At 43.5% G+C, this 24,556-nt stretch overlaps 1 protein-coding gene across 1 annotated transcript in view; it reads left to right on the forward strand.

Annotated features, from left to right (window-relative positions):
- Positions 1-12,494, forward strand: part of LRP11 (LDL receptor related protein 11) — a 35,225-nt gene extending 22,731 nt beyond the window's left edge. Inside the window, exons 4-8 of the mRNA XM_083176577.1 lie at positions 1,003-1,137; positions 4,980-5,180; positions 7,730-7,786; positions 9,311-9,403; positions 12,090-12,494. Coding sequence (XP_083032703.1) covers positions 1,003-1,137; positions 4,980-5,180; positions 7,730-7,786; positions 9,311-9,403; positions 12,090-12,244 — 641 coding nt within the window. The 3' untranslated portion in view covers positions 12,245-12,494. The remainder of the gene's footprint in view (positions 1-1,002; positions 1,138-4,979; positions 5,181-7,729; positions 7,787-9,310; positions 9,404-12,089) is intronic.
- Positions 12,495-24,556: the final 12,062 nt, after the last annotated feature.

Raw genomic sequence — 24,556 nt, forward strand, 5'->3', positions numbered from 1 at the left:
TTTTTTGCCAAAAAAATTGCAAAAATCACACAGCCTCCATTGGCAGTAACACTGCAGCACTCCTTATTTACTGCTCTGATCATCACCTCAGACCTTGCGCAACTGCTGCTCTCACTCCGCTGTCATCTACTCACACTGGTCATTTGACCAGCTCCTGACCTCTTAAACAGTTGCAGAGGCTGTTGGGAATTTTCTATCTCAGTGTGTAGTGCAATGCACCAAGTCAGACATACAGTTATACATCGCAGGAGCAGGGTATTACATGTGTATGCCCCTTAAGGGTTCAGGATAAACCCAGGAGAGGAGAATAGGAGAATAGGATGCTGATACTTATTGCAGCGACCTTCTTTCCAACACTATTTACTGTAATAGGGAAAACAGAAAGTACAGTAGATCTGATGTAAAACATAAATTGACAGCTGTTACCATTGATTTTATAACATGAACAGTAACAGCTCAGTACATTACTGGTTTGTAGAGCTACCACCTCTTCTGGAACCAGTACTTCTAGGTATGTTATTTGGTAACATTGTTACCAGAATAGATCAGGAAGTACATTTGGAGTGGTGCTACAGAAGCTCTGAAAATGGAACCAGGAAGCTTACTTTGTATTCCACTGCTGATACTGTATTTTACATTGTCCATGCCTGAACTTTGCTTTAATTGCAAAAAAAAAAGTATTTGGGGTTGGGATGCCAGCCGAGCTCAGAGGTTTTTTTTAAAGGGGCATTTCCTTGTAAATGACTGCACCTTTAAAAAACCTCTGAGTTTTGCCGGCTTCCTGCACGGCCACCAGAATTGCACCACATTACACTTGAAATGTAGAAAGTGAGCAACACCAGTTTATGCTGAATGTCTTTATTTACATTACAAAGTATTACCTGTGTGCACTAGTAATTTGTGAACATGGAATTCCGTTATATTCATTGACTGTACATTGATAGTCAACATGTGAAGTTCCCTTCTTGTTTAGCTTGCTATAATCCACATTTTCTTTTGCAGCTTCCTCGGCATGTACTGGTGTTTGCACCCGCTACCAGTTTATCTGTGATGACGGGTGTTGCATAGATATTACTCTGGCCTGCGACAGAATACGGCAGTGTCCGGATGGCTCTGATGAAGCTTTCTGCCAGAACTGTGAGTCATCCTGAATTACATGCAGAAGCAGAGTCATGGGCTAAGGGATTTGATCTGTTTATGAATTATGCAAATGAAGTATTTTAGGAAACTGGAAAATATGTAGTTTATTCTACAGTAGCTGACATGATGATCTCACAATGGACAGCTCTGTGCTGGTACAGCTGATACTTGCAGTCATATGCTCTGACCTTTCTTTAAATCATTATATAATATATATATATATATATATATATATATATATATATATATATATATATATATATATATATATATATATATATATATATATATATATATAGGAAAAACACATATTGCTGCAAAAAAAATCTGTTTTAATATCTATGCTAATAAGGTATTTAGGATGTGGCATTCATGTTTACAGAACCCACATGGTCTGCAACTTTTTAGAAGGGGTGTGCACCCCGACATTTTGATGTTTTGATCTCCGTGTTTTGGATCTGAATTTATTTTGTGGGTTTTGGATCTGTATCTTTTTTTTTTTTAAATCATAAAACAGCTAAGATCACAGATCTGGGGTTTTTAGTTCCTACAGTTTTATTAACCTCAATAGCGTTTATTTCCACTCGTTCCAGGCTATTCTGAACACCTTACAGCTCACAATACTGTTTTTAAGCCAAAATGTTGCACTGAGGTAGCTAGATGACAAACACCTGGCTTATCTAGGAGTGGCACTGCAGTGGTCGAAAGGATGGCAGTTTTACAAACTGTGCCAAAAAATGCTCCAAAGAGCACATAATGCAAAGAAATGAGGTGCAACATGGAATTGTCATTGGGCCCACCACCCACCTTTATGTTGTATTAACAGGACATGCACAGTTTAACACACCAACCATTTCAGCCACAGGGTCTGCCAGAACTGTGGCTGAAATAATTGCTTTGTTTGGACCCCCTTAAAAAAAGAAGGGTACTCTTTACCTAGAAGGGCGCCCGTCGTGGTGATCGCGTCCTCCGACCTTTTCATGCCCTACTATCCACTAGGGCGTGGAGTGAGAATAGAATAGTGTGGCGAGCGCAGCGAGCCACCGAGCCCGAAGCGTGGCGAGCGCAGCGGATACCTTCACAGGTAAACGCGTCCCCTCGCGGGCTTCACAGGTGTCCACGTCGCCACGGACACCTGTGAAGCCCGCGAGGGGACGCGTATAACTGTGAAGGTATCCGCGTCCCCTCGCGGGGCTCGCTGCGCTCGCCACGCTTCGGGCTCGGTGGCTCGCTGCGCTCGCCACACTATTCTATTCTCACTCCACGCCCTAGTGGATAGTAGGGCATGAAAAGGTCGGAGGACGCGTACCGCCGCCCCTCGCGGGCTCGCTGCGCTCGCCACGCTTCGGGTTGGCGTGGATCGTGGGGTGGCGTTAAAAATTTGGGGGGACATTTAAGGGTTAATTGTGCCTATTTGGGCTCTGTGGCCCATTTAACATTGATTCCTATGGCAAAATCGCGGGCATTGAGCCATTTTACATGAAAATCGCGCTCAATCAGCCTTTTTAACATTGTTCCCTATGGGAAAATCGCGGTCATCGCGGGTAGCAGATTTTTATGTACCCGCGATTTACCCGCAATGCCCGCGATGACCGCGATTTTTACCCCCGACGCCCGCGATTCCAATCGCTGGCGCCCATCTAGGTAAAGAGTACCAAAAGAAGCAATTAATCTCTTCTTGCACAAACTTGCTCTACAGAGGGATGGCGTTATCCTCATCCTCCGATTCCTTAGTGTTTACATCATCCTCTTCACAGACTTTTAATTTGTGCTCATTGGAATTCACCATCACAAGTCCCTCTGTACTTTGTGGAGGCAATTTCTGATACAGATTTTGGAACTTATGTATTTGCCGGGCATCCACTAAGCAAATAGCTTAGTGTGCGATTCTGCGTAAGAAAATCGCATTGCATCACATTTGTTTTTTGCATGCGATGTGATTTTCCTATGTAAAATGCGATTTTATAGGGTGCGATGCCATTTAATGAACTACAGTATACACTTGTATGATATACAATGGGATTTAGGCACCCCCTCACTATCCACACCACCCTGAAGCGTGGTGAGCGGCGGCGGAAAGCGTCCTCCCGACCTTTTCACACCCCCACTATCCACATCGGCATGAAGTTGAATTTAAATAGTGTGGCGAGCGCAGCGAGCCACCGAGCCCGAAGTGTTGGCGAGCGGATGCGAATTATGTTACATGTATTTAGTGTCCCCTCGCGGGGCGCCCTGCGCTCACCACTCTTCAGGCTCGGCGGCTCGCTGCGCTCGCCACGCTATATAAATTCAACTCCGTGCCGCTGTGGATAGTGGTTGTATGAATAGGTCGAGAGGACACGTTCCACTGCGCTCGCCACGCTTCAGGGTGGCGTCGATAGTGGGGGGGTGCCTAAATCCCATTGTATGTCATACAAGTGTATAGTACATTAAATGGCATCGCCATTAAAATCGCATGCGATTTTATGTGCGGTGCGATCTCATCGCTCCGCCCAAGGCCAAAGAGCAGTGAATAAATTACATAGGAAAATTGCATCGCATCACATGCAAAAAAATTGCATGCGATGCAATTTCCCTACGGTGCCGTACATATGTTAATTGATGGCCCTGCTAATACATGAGTACCCAGATTTTCCTTGTTTTCCTTGTGGAATTTATAATACATTTTGATGAACATTCTTTTCCACATTTTGTGGAAATTACCTCCTACGCCGGTTGCTGATGAGGTTCCCATCTTCACTAAAAACTCTTTCAAAGTACACAATGAAGAGAAGACAACTTAGATAAAACAAAGCCAGTTTGTGTAGGGGGTCTTACTGTCTAATCAAATTTGCCGATGACACTGCTATTATTGGCTTCATCAAAGACAGGGACGAATTGGCCTACAGACAAGAATTGGACCGATTGGCCTGGTGGTGCAGCAGCAACCATCTAGAGCTCATCTCACTCAAAACCGTCAAGATGGTATTGGACTTTAGGAAGAAGTCCTTCAAATTCCTAGGAACCACAATTTAGGGACCTTAAATGAGGGCCTAACAATGATACTATTGTTGGAAAATCGCAGCACAGGCTGTTCTTCCTTAAGCAACTGAAGAAGTTCAACATCCCACAGAAGCTTTTGCTCCTCTTCTACGCCGCGATTGTGGAGTCTGTATTATGCTCCTCGATACTGGTCTGGTACACTTCCGCTAGTGAGAGAGACAAATGCAGACTCCAAAAGGTAGTCAGAACTGCAGAGAAGATCATTGGGGCTGACCTTCCCTCTGTCCAGGACCTGTACCTGTCCAGATCAAAAAATGCAGCCACAGAACAGTTGTAATACCAGCTTATGGATGTAAGCAGCGGTGGGTAAACTTGTAAGCAGCGGTGACCAGTACCATACAGCTACAAAAACGCGTTTCTCCGCCTCTGTATATGTCAGTGGCTTCCTCAGTTTGACCAAACTGAGGAAGCCGCTGACATATATAAGATTAGCTTCCACATATTTTTATGACAGGTAGCCACGATTACTGGTTTTGCCTATTACATTGAGCATAATGAATTTTAAATGATCCTGTATCACCAACCCGAGGCACCCTAAGGTTCCAAGGCACCCCAGGGTGCCATGGCACACAGTTTGGGAACCACTGCTGTATACAATAATCAATAGGCAAAACAAATGGATGCAAGTGAATAGTCGTAAATCTACTATTATTAGTTCAATTTGTTGGCTATGTGAGAACTAATTAAATAGCCCTACTGGATATTAATCAGGCATTTTACAGTATTTCTAGAACTGTTCTTTTATATTTGACACTACTGAATATGCTGCTGCTGCTAATCATTTTTATTTAATTTAGTCAACTCTGGCCGGAAAACTGTTGTTCACATCTCTGAGAACTCTGATATTCGAGCAAATGAAGGACGTATAATCGACACAAAACAAGACTCTGGAGTGGAAAAATCCAAGATTATAGCCCAAAATACATTTGAATCCACAAATGCAGAAAAGGATCTGACGCTTCCTCAGGAATTAACTGACAATAGTATTCTCAATAAAGGTAGGATGTGCGTATAAAACAGTAAAGGTGTTATATGTTGTTCTTAGATAACACATAAAGTGGTATTTGATGTGTTGCACTGTCTATCCTGCTAAGATCAGAGCGTTTTGTCTATTAGCATAGAAAAAACGCTGCTCCATATGGATCGTGGGTGCATCGCATGTGTGCTGAGTGATTGGTCAGCACCGGCTCCCTATCACACTGTGTGTACCTGGTTCAAAAGTGGTATAACAAAGTCCCCCTAGCAGTGTACCCAAACAAGGAAGGCTCCACCAGGTTTGTACAGCTGCAGCATGATTGGCGCTATATAGTCAGGAAAAATGTAATTCTGCAAGGGGTCCCAGGGGAAGAGAGAAAAATAAAACAACTCTGCTTCAGAATGTTTTAAAAAAAAATATGGTTACCATATGTGCAAACACTTCCCACGCAGATCGAAGACAATATTAGAATGACAGTAAGTCTAACAAAATGGTATAATGAGGAAACGATTAAATTAGTTAAAACACCTTTCTATGATAATGATATTATATAGTAAGAAATGCAAGGGTATATAGTAAGCTAGATTTAAGCAGAGGCTGTATACTGGTTGTTTTAAAAGAGATCAAGAAAGTCATATATGTTACTGAAATGTGATTGAGAATGTATAAAAAATGGAAGAAAAACTTTTGTCCTGTTTTTAAAAATGATTGTTATTATGAATATGTAATATGCAATACTTACAGTAAAGAAAAAAAAAGCAACAACAATTCAGTTCAACGCATGATAAATATGGAATATAATCCTGGCTACTTGTCTATAAAAAATATAATATATTTGATAACTTAAGGGGTTCAGGAAACCATATTTGTTGCCATTTGCAAACATGTTTATTTTAATCTGCAGGTATAGTAGAAGAGACCTTATTGCCAGTAAACTACAAAGATTGTTGTTATGCACTGTATGAAAACTACCCGGGTCAGCTCATGTAAAGTAGGCATTGTTTTTGAGAGCAGTCAGTCGCACAGTGTTAATTAAGCGATTATCAGGATACATACAGATGACCTGTGGTCAGAATACTGACGTCGGCATCCAGAAGGAGGGAATACGGTATTTATATGTTAGTTGGGCGCCCACTAAGCTATTTGCTTAGTTTTCCACTATGCTCGCCACGCTTCAGGCTCGGTGGCTCACTGCGCATGCCACACTATATAAAATCAACTCCATGCCGACATGGATAGTGGGGTTATGAGCGTAAAAGAGAAAAAAAAGTTGGGTGGTTGCGCTATACAGTACTATTCAGTCATGCATGGAATAAAACATGGATATTTATTGCAGTAAAAAATATATTCACAAGATAATATTAGTGCACACTTCTTAAGCCTGTGGCTTTAAGAAAATCAATAAAAAGTATTGATAAATACAAGTAACATGTAAAAATACAATGTATAACTACAAGAAATGGGTGCTGCGGTATTTTGTATACAGGGGATGAAAGTCCCAAAAAGGTCACCTCAAATCAGCTGTGTCCTGTCTTCTTTTGGGCCCAAAAGGAATTGGTTCCTTGGTGATGGGTGAACAGTGGAATAGGATGGATGTGCCACTATAATGTCTCCGTGGTAAATTGATATCGGAGTTGCCCCAAAGATCGATGGTAATTGGTATCGGAGTCGCCCCAAAGATTTTTGTGGATGTGAGGTCCTGGTTCGGCAGCATTACAGAGGTGGCGTTCCTCCACAAAGATGGTATTGCCCGTCCTAGGGTCTCGCACTCCAGGGGGTTTCTGTGGTCCCAGTGGGAATCGAGTTTTAGAAGCTCTGCTGGTGGGCACAGACTGAGGGTGGTGAAAAAATGAACAAGCAGCTGGATAGGTGTACCAAATTGCCGACGCGTTTCGCTGCCGCTGCAGCTTTTTCAAGGTGGTTTGCTAGGTACAGCGTCTGGGTATAAATACCCTCAGTGATTGGGGTATTGTGCACATCTGTGTTAACTCAATTAATTTATTGTTTTCACAAAACATATTGAAAATTATAGCAGCATGAATAGGAGACAGCTTTAAACATTTGTATACTTTCAGAGTTAAAAAACGAGGTTTCCAAATAATAAAAAACACACTTTTCATATTGTGTTGAAATGACCAGGAAGTAATTACGAAGTTTTACTCTGTGCTAACACACAGAGGGATCTTCGGGGATGCCGCTGAAGAGGATTCTGATGGACACCGAGGGACGAGATGAAGTATGAAAAAAGAGGGGTGGAGTGGAAATTAAAAAAAAACAAAGAAAAAAAATATTCAGAGAAACCAAGGTTTTCATAATATTTAGGTTTTTGGAATATACGGATAACGGAGACTCGACCTGTATACAGAATCCATTGATGGGTCACTAGTTTACAATAAAGAGATCATTGCTGGTAGTTAATTAGCATTGAAAACTAATATTCATAATAATACTGGCAGTGATAATTTTATGTATAAGTTTTATAGGAATATTTTTTTTTACCACTATAGTCCATATGTCTCTAAGAACAACAACATGTCTATACAAATATATTTGATTTGTGTCTCTGTGCAGGATCCATGGAACGACACACAACATTGGATCCCAGAGGAGATAAGGAAATAGCACCAGGTAAAATGCTAAACTATTACAAATATAGGGCCTATATATGGGGCGACACTGCTGAGCGATATGAGCAATGTAGATAGCTCAGCAAGATCGCTCAGCACACAGCCCTGCACAGCGATTTGTCAGGGCCAGTGTTCACCAGTGAGAACATTGGCCCTGACCGGTGATGTCACTAGATTTATCCTGCATGCAGGATATTAATCACCAGGCAATAGTGACAGGCATCATTATTGTATGGCCCCTGCACACAGAGCGATGTAGGGGCACTTTTGAAGCGATCCAGTCAGGGGTGGATTTAGGGGTGAGGGCGCTCATAGGCACATTAATGGCCACCCCCCCTGCCCAATTGTATTATTTTTATTGATTAGTTATAAGTCCTCAATTAATGAATGCCAATTTAATATCAGACATGCAGTATCGGAATGTCCTATTCATTTACACTCTATTCAAGATGGAATATGGTACAGTGCAGTGGATATTTTGCAGTTACTGGTACATTTCAGGCTGACAGTACTATCACATGCATCCAAGTGCCGCCCCCCAAACATGTGCCGCCCCTAGGCACGTGCCTCACGGGCCTAATGGGAAATTCGGCACTGGATCCAGTAAGATCGCTTAGAAAATGCCCTGAAATCATAAATAGTTTACTGTATCATTTTATCATTCCCCCCACAATTTATGCAGGCAATACAAGCATAAAAAGCACTGACAACTGTTTACTACTCCATTTTATACAAAACACAAAGCCCTGTTAATTAGCAGGGTAGCCCTTTGTCATAAAAGCAATGTTATACAGACAGTGTCATTGATAACATACTGGACCTGATTCTAAATCAGACGCAAGATGATACGCAGATTTTCATAATACTGTGCCTGCGTTAGAATTTGGCGGTGAGGAATGATCCAGAACAGGCTTACGCTCACAGTCTGAGATTGTTAGTGTATATGTGTTGATCCAGGCAGTCTCCAGTCATTACAAACCAAATAGGTACTGCTCCCTCTGCCTTGTCCCATCTGTGATGTACACAAAACGTAGGTATTTAGGAACATGTTAAAGGAGTGCATAATCTCCCAGCTGTCTGAAAAAGTAGGTAAGTCTGCAGCAGCATGCTTACACCGTCGCATCCCCCCCTCCCCCATCCCTCTCATCTGCTCACTCCGCAGCTGCCAGATAAGGAAAGAAAAAAGAAAAGTGTATGGGGTGATCTTGGGATTTGCCCTGATTCACATCACTGTAGCCCCGCTTTCCTGCTTTAATCCTTTTAATGTGGCCATTGCAATCTGCTGCCACAATGATGCAATTATGTCTACATGCCCCAGATCAACCCATTTTTCAGCCAACAGTCTCCCAACTGTCATTTTTCAAACCCAGTCTGTAACATGACAGTTAGGCAGTGTTTGGCTGGCAGGTTTATTAAACTCCATTGTATCACTTTTTGAAGCTTGATACATCTGGCCCTGTGTGTGTTTTGTTTTGTATTTTTTATATAATGCTATATAGTATCACAAACTTGATATTTTTTATAGGCACTGTTTCATCAAAACTTGAAAAAGGAGCAGAAGATTTCTTAATCTTTAAACATATTCCAAAAGGAAGTGGACACCTTGCACCAGCAACAGGTAATTTTGTGTATATGTACAAAACAGGACACTTCATGCTCTCATTAGGTTGATTATAGCTATTCAGCTACTCAGTCTGATCTCCCATCTAAAGTGATGGGAGATCAGCTGGCAATATTTAGTGGTGGGGTTTCTTACATGGTGAACACGCATTGCCGTGTTGGGTTTAGCTGTGTAAAGTGTCAAAACCTGACTATAGTGTTGGTTGGGTCAGGGCCGTCTTAACAGCAGTGTGGGCCCCTGGGCAAAGCAATGCACTGGGGCCCTTACCCATTCTCCCCTCCTAGGGGTGGGGGGTGCTATCAGCAGCAGCTTTGATGTCCCACGGGTGGCAGGGGGTGCTCTATCTTCCACTCAACATGTAGGACCTGGAGCAGTAACTTCTGCTAATTACTCCTTTACTGCACAGGTGGTGGGAGGGTGAACACTAACGTGTGGAAGGGGGCACTGAGCTGAATGAAGGGTCCCTTGTAAATGACTTCCAGGGAGGTAGGGGGTGTTTTATACGCAGGTAAGGGTTGGATAATGGAGTGGGCTTAATATTTGTAATTTTCTAGTGGAAGGGCATCTTGTTTGACTGCAGATATCGCATTATCTGGAAATAGATTTCTTAGCCTTCAATAGTATAAAAACCTAGAGTCCCAACATTCAGGAGGTGCTGGGAACTTGGGGATCAGAGATCAGGAGCCAGAGCAATCCATTGACAAAAATATAAAACTGTACACCAGATGTTTGGAGCTGGAGCAGGGACCGGCTGCTGGAAGGCTGATATCTCTGGTTCTGGGCATGATAGAGACAAGCCGCTAGTGTTGTCAGAAAGGGGAGAGTCTAGAAAATCTTATGTGCAGCCCGTCCGACCTGCCGACTCCGATCCGATGCGCACGGGGCCGCGCATCGGGTCGGAGGGCATGTCTCCATATGCGATTTGGGCCGATTTTACAGCCCGATTCATCCGAATCGGGCAAAATCGTGCCCAAATCGCATAGTGTATGGGGGCCTTAAGAGCCCGGTGCTGGTTTCTTAAATATGGAGGGACCCTATCTCTTTGTTCACCCGTATTTGGAAAACCAAGAACGGTTGAAAGAGCAAGGAGCTAGTTATGGGGGTGAGGGGGGAACACATCTTACGCCATTTAAAAAAAAAACTTTTACTGAAAAATCACACACTCCAGTTACTGAAGAAATCGTACCTTTACTAAAAAAAAATCACACGTTTCTGTTAATAAAAAATCGCCAGAAATCGCAAGTAATTTCTAGCTTGTTGTAAAATCAGACCATTACAATTACATATCTCCCTATATAAGACTCATATAAGCTAAGATAGATAAATCCGTAAAAATAAAAGACATCACAGTTCTTATTCTTCTAGGTGTCATGATTTACAATGGTTTTAGGTGCAGTCAATTAACTGGGCAGTAATTGCTGTTGTCACTGCACATTTATTATTTAAATCGATAACCATCGCTGTTGAAACATATTGTTAAATGCTTCTTGAACCATTACTTTCACCTGGCAATGTGACATTATCACCAGACCCTGTAAAGGCCAGTATTATTATTTAAGAAATAAATCAATAAACCTATTTCTAGATGTTCTTGACAAATGTTATTCTATTACTGAATCTTTAACTTTGATATTCCATTACAAATTACATTTTATTTGCACATATATTTATGGTGATGTTTCTAATATTACAGATTTTAGAAAGTGTACAGAACGAACTACATAATAAATAATGTTGACATATCAATGCCCAATATTTGAAGTAACTTCAAAGGCAGTCATATCCAAAATTATATAGTCTTGCCTTCTTAGACATTTTCATTTTAATTATTAATGCAATGCTATGGAAACTGGAAAAAATGTGATGGAGCACACTGCTGTTTTCCATGCCTAATATATACCACAGTAAAGTGTCTGCTTTGTATTACTGTCCAGCCAGTACAGGAAAACTTTAATAAAATGTAATCAATTGACAATCAAGTTAATAACAAAATACAACTATGATAAGCTACAATATTTTTAAAATCTTCACAGCATTAATATTAAAGGTTATATGTAAAATAAAATTAAATGTTGTGAAATACACTTAGGGGGTTATTCTGGTTGATTGAGTACACCAAACCCCACCCGGGAGGCCCCCCTTCACAGCGTGTGTTCGCCCGCACTGGCTGTGAATGGATGTTTAACATAACCATCCATTCGCAGGCTAGGGAAAACCACCCCCATCATTCAATGGTCACCGGCCATCGAATGATGGTGAAGGAGCACGCATATCTAAGTGACTCTCTGGTCACTTAGATATGTGTGCACCCTTGGGAGGAAGTGGGCAGGCAGATGACATTCGGTGATAAAGCCCCGCCCCCTGTCACCGGTCAATTTGCATGGGAACGCCCAGCGTTCTCATGGGTACGCCCATGAAACGCTGGGAGTTCTCATGGGGAAATCACCCGGCCTGCCACCACACCCCCTACACAATCCTGGGTGCGTGCGCCCGGCGAACACCCTGCCATGGCCACATACACCCAGCGTCTGCACATGCGCAGAAATGCGCAGACACAAAACATTGCTCCCCTTTTCCAATTGTCCATGAAGAAGATCCTTAGCGCTGAAAATGTAAACATTAAAATTGTTTTTAGGTCCGTGTGCTGTATAACTAAATCAGTGCTCTTTGTGTTTGGTTTCAGGAGCTGTCTTGCCACTTGCCCTTGGTTTGGCAATCACCGCGTTGCTACTGTTGATGATAGTTTGCCGTCTCCAGTTTGTGAGGCAGAAGATGAAGAAAGCTCATCTGTTAGCTTCCGAAGAGTCAGACTATCTCATTAATGGCATGTACATGTAGCAGCATATAAAGCCACATTCCCTCGCTCTTGTCCAGAACCTAACTGTATATTACTGTACATTCTTAACAGTGATAATTAAATGTATCCCCTTCTCCCCTCTGCCATGTTTCATGTCTTCTTTTCCTACATTCTTCCATATCAACATGTATTTATTATAAAAAAAAAATTACAACTGATAACTCAAAATACTCCAGACTGTCAGATAATTATAGTTATTAATAAAATTGTTGTCACTGTTTGCAAAAGTAATCGCTCCCTTTGTTTTACTCATCAGTAGAATCACATTTAAATGCAATCACAGGCGAAAATAATTTTTCTTCTAAATGCAATTACAGTCTCTTCTGGCTTTGCACATTTGTACAGTGTGGTTTTCACCTTTTTTCTTATTTCAAATTACGCTTGAGTTTCACCAGAGGCGTAGCTATGGCGGAGCACCAGCTCCAGGCGCTAACATGTCACCTAGCACCGGAGCTCTGCCGCCGGCTCCCCCGCCCTGCTTGCCGGCTCCCCGCTGTGCACGGCATCAGTCTGCACTGGGGACAGTTAAAACCTGGCGAGCGCTCTCACTGCACATGCACCGGTTTGGGACGCTGGAGGCAGGGATGCGGCGCCATGACGTCACAACATCAACAATGTCATGGCACCACATCCCTGCCTCCGGCGCCCCAAACCAGCGCATGCGCGATGTGAGAGCGCTCGCCGGGTTTTAACTTTCCCCACTGACTGATGCCGGACACAGTGGGCATCAACATCATGGCGCCGCATTCCTGGCACCGGAGAGCCTATCCAGGGGTCAAGGGGTGAGCGCTGTGGCGTTCTATTATTATTATTATACAGGGGAGCAGCCTTTTTATAAAGGGGGAGTAATCTGTGGAGTCCTGTTAAAAAGACTGGGCGGCCGCTGATTGGCTAAGAGCTCAGTCAAAAAGACAAGGGCTGATGTATGGGGGCCTTAAAGGTGCCCATCCACTATGCAGACATATCTGAAGCTATAAATCTCTTCAGATTTCCCTTAAACTCTCCCGGAAATCTGATCTGACATGTGCTAAATTTTCGCTCTGATCAGATCTATGATGGCCCCCTGATGGCTTTATATTAGACAGATCATTTGGTGCAGCACTGTTTTGTCAGATGGATCATGAGACTCAGCCACACATTTTATCTGAGGCACAAATGTGGCCTCTTTTCTTCAAAACAGTCGCTCAGATCCACCTGAATCTGAAAACGGTACTTGTGTATTATCTGGGCGCCCAATTTTTTCATCGCATGCCACTACTTAAGGCATGCGATGTGATGCGATTTTTCATTGTAAAGATCCGATTTTTCATTGTATAGTCACCCATGGGTGATTTCATACCCCCACTATCCAAGCATGGCAAGCGGACGCGGATTACTTTACATTTGTTCTGCGTCTGCTCGCCACGCTTCGGGCTCGCTGCGCTCTCCACACTATATAAAATCAACTCCATGAGTAGTTGGATAGTGGGGGTATGAAATCACCCATGGGTGATCATACAATTAAAAATCGGGTCTTTACAATGAAAAATCACATTGCATGAATTGTATGCCACTATATTGCATGCAATGCAATGCGATGCAATACAATGAATATTCTTTATTATGAACTGTGCAATGCTCTGCAGTGTATTAAATCTTTATAATATTTGAAATCTCATACACTCCTAGTTGCTACTTTTTCAATCATATATTCATGACTTTTATGGAGGTAAAAACTTAGTGGATAGGTTATACTAACCTAAGAACTGAATATTGGTCATTAGCAGTTCGTAATAGCAGGCCATATCTAACAAACTTTTACGGATCAAGGGAAAGGGGAAAAAGAGGATTCTTTTGCACAGGTTGGAACTTTCTGTACCCAAAGAGGGCCCCAATTGTTAATGTATGCAATTTTTCGTTATTATAATTTTGGGGGTGCTGCCAAGGACAATAATGTAATACAACTAAAGATGGGAAAGGAAAGGATTGTCTCTTTGTTGGCGCACTAATAGAAAGTTTTAAAATATACCTTTTATTTGTTTTCACTAAAAAGGAAAATTATATACGTGAAATATTTCCCAAAAGAAGAGTTAATAAAATGAGTATTAAATTATTATTCTGCCAGTGTGTGTCCAGAAATACACTTATTTTTGACATTTTCTATCCCGAAAATATGACAATTCGTATTTGTATTGATAACACATCGATACGAATACGAATTGCTGTATTTTTGGGATAGTAAATGTCAAAAATAAGTGTATTTCTGGATACAAATACACCTATTTTTTTTACAAATTTCCTTTAGTAAATTTCCCCCATCATATTCAAACAGTAATTAATTTGCAATTAGACACACACAGCGCCGTTGCCTATGTGCATTTCACGTTTTTTTTCCTCAGGGCAGAATCATTTCTTTTTAGAAAACAGATTGGGGGAGATTAAAAATACTCAATCATCTCGGCCAAATAAAGATTTATCATACTCTATGAGTCAGCACCCTCACTGTGGATAAAAACATAAGCTACAGTGCCTGCAACTACTTATCAAAAGGAGCCATTACAAAGCCATCTGTTTGCCAGCTCTATTATTTATTTATTTATTTATTAACAGTTTCTTATATAGCGCATACTGTACATTTTCCACAGTGCTTTACAAAGCATAGCTATGGGCAAAAACACGACGAATTACAGCGCGACAGTTTAGGACAAGTACCTGGTTAATATGGATAGTTGCATCAGGGGACAGGACACTGAAGCAATCATCAGGGTGGCAGAGGTTTATATATTCTAATAAAAACTCACAAGAATACATATTCAGATCACAGAAATAAGAGGGGAGAAGTCCTAAATTGATACCCACCTTACATATAGTCAACTGGCCCAGGCAGGGCTACCAACAGGGGGGTGCTTTGGGTACAGCTGTGCTGGGCCCCGGCCTCTGGAGGGGCCCTGGCAGTTGCCCACAGTGGCATGGCACCACTCTCCCACACAACGCCTCCCCCACCCGGTGGCCCCCCTGCAAGGCACGCACAATACACAGTGCAGCCTGCAGAGCGCCGAGTCTAGGATACAGAGGGGCTTGGTGCTCTGCAGGCTGCACTGTGCAGTGTGTGTTCATGACCGTCCGTGAAGGATGGAGATGCTGTGCCGCCTCTGCTGGTTGCTGCTTGTAAGTAATGGTAATTGGGGGGAAGTATGGGAGGCGGGATGCGGGCGTAATAAGGGGGGGTGCCGCTGGGGGCCCAGACTGAAGGTCAGTCCCGGGCCCCAACATTTCTAGTGGCGGCCCTGGGCCCAGGCGGCGGAAATTTAAATTTATCTAGGCTCTGCTATACAGTGCAATCAGCATCAAAATCCCTGGTCAGACCCTGGTCTTTGAACACAGGAGTTTCAAGGGTTGGACCCATACCTCATTTACACAGCACTGTGACCCAGGTCGAACCCAGGTCTGCGCCGTTTACACTGAACCTGGGTCAGCCCTGCTTTTCCCTATGGATGTAAAATTTCCATTTTAGGACTGATAAACTGCCATCCAACCTTCCCTCAATGATTTAAAATAAAAATTTAAAGACATGACAAGTTAGCATTGAAAAATGTTGGTTTGTTTATTTTGTAAAATATTTTTCAAAAAGTTTTATTCAGTGCTCAAGAACACATGCAGAATCACCCATGTGCTCTCCCCAGCCCCCTACCCCTGCAGCAGCAGACTGAATCTCCCATGTGCTCCCCCCAGCCCCCCCCCCCCCAAAAAAATTATAATAATATAAATGATACTGCGTCCAATGATGATTTCTGTGTGCAGCCTGTATCCTTCCTGGCAGCTGTCTTTTGCCACTGCAGCGCACTGGTATCCTTTCAGCACTACCCGGATGTCCCAACCTGGGTTGTGACCATTTATACCGCTTTCAGACCGCACTCCGAACACGGCTTATTGCCGTGTTCGCGGGGCCTAAACACGGGTCACGGTGCGGTCTGAAAAGGCCACCACGGGTCGAGCAACACGGGTGTTCAACCCTGGTAATGACCAGGGTTGAACACGGCTATGACCCGTGTCAAGCGCAGTGTGAACGGGTGCCTGGGTCGAGCGACCCGTGTCCCGTTCACAGTATGGAGGAGGCAGCACTGTCAGCTCCAAGTACTGCCTCCTCCCGAGCCCCCGATGTCGCGCCGCCGCCCAGCACCGCCCCATGTGACGTCACCGACTCGGCAATATGCCGTGTCGGTGTCGGAACTTTCAGACCGCATTGCCGTGTTGCTCTGGGGATGGGACCTGTGTCCTAATCCCGTGTGCGACACGGCATTTGCGGTCTGAAAGTAGTATTACACCGCCCACGACCCAGGTCCAACCAGTGTTCAACCCTGGTCAGGACCTTGGTAGGAGACCAGTGTTACTGGACCTGTGTTGGCCCCTTTTACACCAACACTGACCTGGGTCCAACCTGGGTTATTCCTTGAGGTAAAAGGGGTATGGTTGCACAAGTAAATCAGATAAAGTATTGTGGCAAATAAAGCGATACATTTAGTACAGAGCTCTGAATTTCTTGAGCCACTGAAAACTCGTCCTCGCTGCCTGCTCTCTCAGCCTCTTTGTCAGATTCTGCTGCCGCTGTATGCAGTGTCTGCTCAGGGCTTCCCGGACACGGCAGACTGTCACCCTGCCACTGCACCACCCATAGCCCCGTGAAACTTCTCGCAGCCTGGGCCCCACGCTGCCCAGGTTGTTTTTTTTCTCCTGCCCCAGCAGCTCCCCGGGAATTACATTACATGTTAAATTACATGATTTATCCCATGTAAAAAAATGTCACATCAAGTGCCAAATCGTAGTGAGCTCACCCGGGCAGCTCAAGGGAAAGAATATCCGATTTGTCCACTTAATGTATGGGGGGGGCCTTAAGGCTTAATGGTCAAGGAGATTCTACAGCTAAATTTTGGCTATGGAGATTGTATGCTTGATTATATATGTCAAACACATCATTTTAATGGATGTCTATCCAACATGTAGTTTAATTGATAAAGAAGTGATGAGCTGTTAAGATAACAGAAAAATAGATTGCCTGGCCTAGATGCTTACATTCTCATGTTTTGAAATAACTACATTTAATGTAGATCGATATGCACACAGCTTATATTTCTTTACTGTGGTGACTGCCAGCTTTAGATGGTGAGCATGTACATATATGACCAATAATAAACAGTGTCAATATTATGTTCAAAGGATTTATAGACTTACTAAGGAAATCATTAACTACTGGGGTGATGCCATATATTTTAGAAATCATAAGGGCATTCACAAGTTTTCATTGATGCTGAATTAAGATAACTCCCAACTAGAATACAGGTGAGCCATTAATTGTATCACAGCTGTCACAGGGGCTCTGCACTCATTATATTAACTATCAATAGTTGTATTGGTCAATGCATTTTAAGCCTGCAGCCCATCAGCAAGGGAGCATACTTTTCTGCAGGTTCCCACTCTATTGTTCAAAATAATTACCATAAACATAGCTATCACATATAATGTAAGACTCCAAGTATACTCTCTGGGCTAAAGCTCATAGCAGCTTTGCTTAAAAAGGAGAGACCGTTACCAACACACCTGTTATTAAGCACCTAGGAGAATAGTTGACAAGCTATAATGAATAAGTTAAAACAGGATGACTTATTACAGTGTAGCAGCGGTGCTCCTACTGCCAGTGCCTGATTAACCAATTGGCTGATTAGCCTGCAGCCTAGGGTGCAGGCACTTGGGAGGACGCCTTGTAGATGACAGCCGAGAAATACATGACAGCCTAATTTATTCCATGCTTGCTAGCTATCACCAGTCCTGATGTACTGTGGTGGGTGAAGTTCTTAAGGTGACTGCCAGATGGCTGTGCCAATGTAACTTACTGATGGAACCATTATTTTATGTCACCGGTTCTCAAACTTTTTTGAATCACACTAGAGTATCAGATTTATTTTCATTGCACCCCTAAGCCATAAATTTCTTATTGAGAAATTTTGAAAAAATAAATAATTTGAATTGGTCCTGGACCACCAACCCAGTTGGCACACAGTTTGGGAACCACTACTTTATGTGCATTGTGCTACAGTGCCAGTTGGGCAGCCTGAAGCCAGTCTCCTTCACACACAAGCATTAGATCCTACATGCCAGTTGAATAAACTTCATTCCATGCACATGGGCAGTATGACTGGTGAGTCCCTGAGCACCCATACAAATGTGTGTATAGCAGCATTACAAGAGCAGCTAAATTTGTATTGGTCTAGGACATCTTGAACCTTTAATCAGTCGCCTGCTGTTACCTGCTGTCATAAATGGAAAACAGCAATGTGGCAGCATACTGTAGATTTAAATTAGCTAGCTAGTGAGTGAGTGAGTGAGTGAGTGACCAGAGACTCCAAGTCTATTCTGGCAAAATATTGTCCCATCTCCTATTTATTATTTATTTACAGGTTCTTATATAGCGCAGCAGATTCCGTTGCGCTTTACAATAGTAGACAGTGATAAAACAAACTGGGTAACAACATACAGACTTGGAGGTAGGAGGGCCCTGCTGCAAGCTTACAATCTATAGGGATATTGGTGGAAACACAAGGACAGGCACCAGTAATACCATAGCAGTCCCACCAAGTTACAAGTCCAGAAGGGTAGCTATATAATACATAAGTGCCTCAGAGGGTTATGCATGTAGAACTTAAACATTATAGGCTTGCCTGAAGAGGTGAGTTTTCAGGGAACGCTTGAATGTTTGGAGGCTATTGGAGAGTCTTATTGTGCGTGGAAGGGCATTCCATAGGATGGGAGCAGCCCGATGAAAGTCCTGTAATAGTGAATGGGAGCTGGTGATCCGTGCAGAAGAGAGACGCAGATCTTGTGCAGAGCGGAGTGGTCGAGATGGGAGATATTTTGTGATAAGTAGAGAGATATATGCTGGTGCAGTATGGTTAATAGCTTTATAAGTTAGTAGAAGTGTCTTGTATTGCATACGGTAAGATACAGGTAACCAATGGAGGGACTGGCAGAGCGGATCAGCAGATGATGAGCGTCTTGCAAGGAAGATCAGCCTAGCAGCAGCATTTAAAATGGATTGTAGTGGTGAGAGTCTGTTCTTGGGAAGACCAGTCAGGAGACTATTGCAATAATCAATGCGGGATATAATGAGTGCATGTATAAGAGATTTAGTAGTTTCTTGTGTGAGATACGGTCGTATTTTGGATATGTTCTTTAGATTATGCTTTCTTTCCTAGCCTACTCCACACCCAACTTATTCCCTTGTCAGATATGTATTTATTTCTTTCCCTCTGATGGAAGTCTCCCCAAGATCTGGAATAGGACTGCAGGCAAGAACTCTCCTGAGTGCTTCCGGCACCAGCTGTCAGGAAACAGGGTCCATCTGGGGAATAATGGCAACTTAGGGTGCCTGCTGGGTGGGTAACGACCTGGAGGCTGACGACAACTTAGGATGGCCCGCTTGGCGTATAACGGATAACTGAAAATAACAGCAACTTAGGATGGCCCACTTGGTGTATAACGGATAACTGAAAGTAACAGCAACTTAGGATGGCCTACTTTGCACATAACAGATAGCTGGATGTGGGACAGGATCGGAGACTTGCGGAGCAAGCTGGGACTGCAGAACCAGACTGGAGGATTACACCTGGGAGCAGGAAACTGTGGGATCTTGCTGGGATTCCTGGAAGAAGCAGCAGCAGAGTGTACAGGCTTCCAAGCCCTTTATTCCCCAGGGCTTGTCAGGATTGGTCCCTGACCTTTTAGGAGAGGTCAAAAATAGAGCTTCCCCCCAATCCCTGAAGCATCACCTCCAAGATGGCAGCACCCATACCGGGAGCCGACAACTCTTGTCACCGGACCCATTGGAGGATAGCCGCCCGCATCAGCCAAAGGAGGAGCGAGCGGAGACGGACAGGGGGGCCCCGCTGGGAAGGAGAGCAGCCAGCACCTGTCTTGGCGAGTATGAGATGTGGCACTGGACCCGGTGGCGACGGGCATGACACTTTGGGTCATTGTCCATTTACACTGTGAAGCTCCGTCCAATGAGTTCTGAAGTATTTGACTGAATATGAGCAGATAATATTGCCCAAAACACTTCAGAAGTCCAGTTCCATTGGCTGCCATACATGCCCACACCATGACACAACTACCACCATGCATCTCTGATAAGGTGGTATGTTTTGGATCATGAGTAGTTCCTTTTCTTCTCCATACTCTTCTCATCCAATCCCTCTGGTACCAGTTGATATTTGTCTCATTTGCACATAGGATGTTGTTCCAGAACTGTAAAGGCTTTTTAAGATGTTGTTTGCCAAACTCTAATCTGGTCTTCCTGGTTTTGCGGCTCACCAATGAAGTGTCTTGTGGTGAACCTTCTATATTCACTCTTGTGAAGTATTCTCTTGATTGTTGACTTTGACACATATACACCTACCTCATGGAGAGTGTTCTTGATCTGGTCAGGGAAGTAATTCTTTTGTCATCCACCACAGTTGTTTTCCATGGTCTTCCAGGTCTTTTGGTGTTGCTGAGCTCCCTGATGCATTCTTTCTTTTTAAAAATGTTCCAAACAGTTGATTTAGCCAGACTTAATGTTTTTGTTACGTATCTCTTTGATGGGTTTGTTTTGATTTTAAGCCTAATGATGGCTTGCTTCCCTGATAATATGAGATCAAAAAGAGCTGTCACTAAGTCAACAGCAACAAATTCAAAATGCAAATGTCACACCTGGAATCAACTCGAGTCGATTATCTCATTACTTTTGGTCCCTTAAAAAGTGGGAGGCACATATATAAACCGTTTTAATTCCTACACTGTTCACCTGATTTGGATGTACAGTAAATACCGTCAAATTAAAGCTGAAAGTCTGCAGTTAAAACACATCTTATTTGGTTCATTTCAAATCCAATGTGGTGGTGTATACAGCCCAAAATATGAGAATTGCGTCGCTATCCCAATATTTGTGGACCTGACTATATTGGTGGTTCTCAACTGCAACCTTTCTGTAGATGCAGGTGGGATAGTTACTGCATAAAAATGAAATCCATAAAAGACAATCTGTTATGTATACATGTGACTGGAGAAACATTAATCTATAATTAAAAGATAAAATAAAATAGTAACATTATGAGCTAAGAAAAAAGATGGTGGTTTGGAAAAGCAGAAACAAATTAGAGGGTGAGGTCTATAGAGGGGCAATTCAGGTTGGTTTGCAAAAGCAAACTCCTTTAATGGACGACAAAACCATGTGCACTGCTGATGGGGCTGATGTAACGTACAGAGAGAGAGAGTTACATTTGGGTGAGTTATTTTGTTTCTGTGCAGAGTAAATACTGGCTGCTTTATTTTTACACTGCAATTTCACTTTGAACACACCCCACCCAAATGTAACTCTCTTTGCATATGTTACATGTGCCCCATCTTTTAAGGGGGGACAAGTGAGGACAAAATCAGGCATACCTGAAAATACTATCACATTTCCCCAAAAATAGTTTCTCCAATTTAACCAAGGAAAAGACATAGCACCATTTTTTTGGATTAGTTTATTGAAATAAGTGGAGGCTAATTCAGACCTGAACACTGGGCTGCAAATCTTCAGCACCCAGCAATCTTTCCATGTGCATGGCCGTGCATTCAGGTAGCCACCTCCCCACCCAAGTGAAATTCCAGCTCTGTGCATGGCCATGCAAAGAGGGGGAAATCATGGACCATCTAATTAATTCCCCACCCCCCATGTGCAGCACTGCGTAAACTGAGACTTACCTGGCACTGTGATGACTGTGGGGAAATCAGGACCACTGATCACATCAGAGTCCCTCCCTCTTAACGGCCGAGAGCCTGCCAGTGTTTTCTCCCAGAAAACACTTGCATGCCGCCCAATGGCTGTCAATCAGCCAGCGTATGACTGACTGTGAACGCATGGATGACGCGCATACACACTGCGGACTTCCAATAATCCCTCAGGCTGCAAACTTTTCCAAAATAAACTAAAAAAATGGGTACTTGTGCATTATCACAGCGCCCACGATGTACATCTTAGTACATCGCATGCGATATAACCACATGCGATGCGATCCGGTTTTTCATTGTCAAGCACCCTGATGCTAAATGCACCTTCATTGTCAACGCCACCCCCACTATCAACGCCAACCCGAAGTGTGGCGAGCGCAGCAAGCCCGCGAGGGGCGGCGGTACGCATCCTCTGACCTTTTCATACCCCCACTATCCATGTCGGCATGGAGTTGACTTTAGATAGTGTGGCGAGCATAGCGAGCCACCGAGCCCGAAGCGTAGCGAGGGGACGTGGATGACTTCACATGTATTCCGTGTCCGCTCGCCGCGCTTCGGGCTCGTATTCCGCGTCGGCTCGCCACTTTTCAGACTTGGTGGCTCGCCATACTAACTGAAATCAACTCCACGCCAACGTGGATAGTGGGGGTATGAAAAGGTCGGAGGACGCGTACCGCTGCGCTGGCCACGCTGGACAGAGTGCTGATGGGATTAGTGGGCGGGGTAGGTCCCAGGGGAATAACTATCTGATGTTGCGGAGGTTTACCTGAGGATGAGCCAAGGGTTGGTCTTATGAATACTGAGGCTTTTTGTTCACGTTGCATAGGATTTGGCATTAGATCCAGGTGATCAGGAAGGTTATTATCCCCTGCCCTTCTCAATGCATCAAATAAAAAGCATTTGAAAGAAGAACCCTTTCAGTAATTTTGCACATCTGTGCATCGACTGTGTTTGTAAATTGATGGGTGGTGTCCATTGGCCTAATTTCTTAGATGAAGTCTTTCACCTCTTCTTTAATGGTGGTATTGGCAGAGCCATAGCTGCGGACCCTTCTCCAGTGCACTCCATGTCTGTAGCATCTGCTGTGGAAGTGTCCAAAGCCAGCTCCAGGGTTGATTCCTGTATAAATGAAAACAATATGACCTAGACCAAGTTGTTAACACTTTACCATCCCAACGTCCAGCCAATCAGGTCCTTACTGACTTTTTTCAAACACAGCCTATAACATGGAAGTTGGGAGGTGATTGGATGGACGTTTATCTCTCTTTATCACCCTTGCATTTATCTCTTGTTAAGGCTTAATACATCTGCCCCAATGAACCCAGACAGGACACTTCAATCTCCGGAATGACAGATTGATGAATGGAGCCTCTGCTGTCTGGTCCAGTTTTTTACATAGTTGCTTATTTAAATCAAAATTAGAGGATCTGCACTCACCACAATAACAGTCTCTGGAAAGTGCTGTACCTACTGTAGTGTTTTAAAGCTATATGAACTAGGGATGGCCATCGATGGTTGCCATTGATGGCAATTCTGCAACTGGTCATCAATAGTGCTAAACTATGCAATGGATGATCATCAATATTTTTTAATATCGATGGTCATCTATTGTGTTTGATTGGACTGTGGGACAATCAAAACACAGGGGCGGGGCTTCACGGGTGTCGGAGCTATGCTCCATGTCCCAGCACTTTGAGAAAAAAAAAAAGCATAACATTGTTTTGCTGTTCCATACATGGAGGGAAACCATCTGTTCTCCTCCATCTATGGCAAAAGTATTCGACATCGGCCATTAACCATCGATAATTCCAAATCATCAATGGTCGATGGCCATCCCTAATATGAATACATATCAAAACACTGGGGCAGATGTATTAAGCCTTAACAAGAGATAACTTCAAGTGTGATAAGGAGAGATAAACGTCCAGCCAATCAGCTCCTTACTGACTTTTTTCAAACACAGCCTGTAACATGGCAGTTAGGAGGTGATTGGCTGGACGTTTATCTCTCCTTATCACACTTGCATTTATCTCTTGTTAAGGCTTAATACATCTGCCCCATTATGCTGTAACAAATAGTCACATCTATCACATTTACAGCCGTTAAAAAATAATCTGTGCAGCAACGAGAGCATAACCTTGTTACAAAGCTACTATCCCTTCCCACGTTGGTCCTTTGCAATATCATAATGTTGCACTTGTTCGTGTCACAAAAACAATCTTTGCATTTGGAACTATTATAGCATTTTGAATTGCTAAAGCAGCAGGCCAGCCCACCAAGAGGTGGCGCCCTTTAATGTCACTTATGCTCTGCCCACACTGCAGCACGTCGCCTCATGTTGGCACCCTAGCAGCAGGCTGCAAAAGCTGAGGAGGACGCAAATACCCATCGCCCTCAGACTGGTGCGGGCTGCACGGCCACGTGGAGATGTTCTGTGGGCAGACGGGCCATCGACACTAATCAGCACATTCCTTTCTATCAAGTGCCGCCCGGCGCCTGCGCAAAATTAGAGG

Source organism: Crinia signifera, chromosome 3 (genome assembly GCF_055691185.1).
Source record: "Crinia signifera chromosome 3, ASM5569118v1, whole genome shotgun sequence".
Lineage (NCBI taxonomy): Eukaryota > Metazoa > Chordata > Amphibia > Anura > Myobatrachidae > Crinia > Crinia signifera.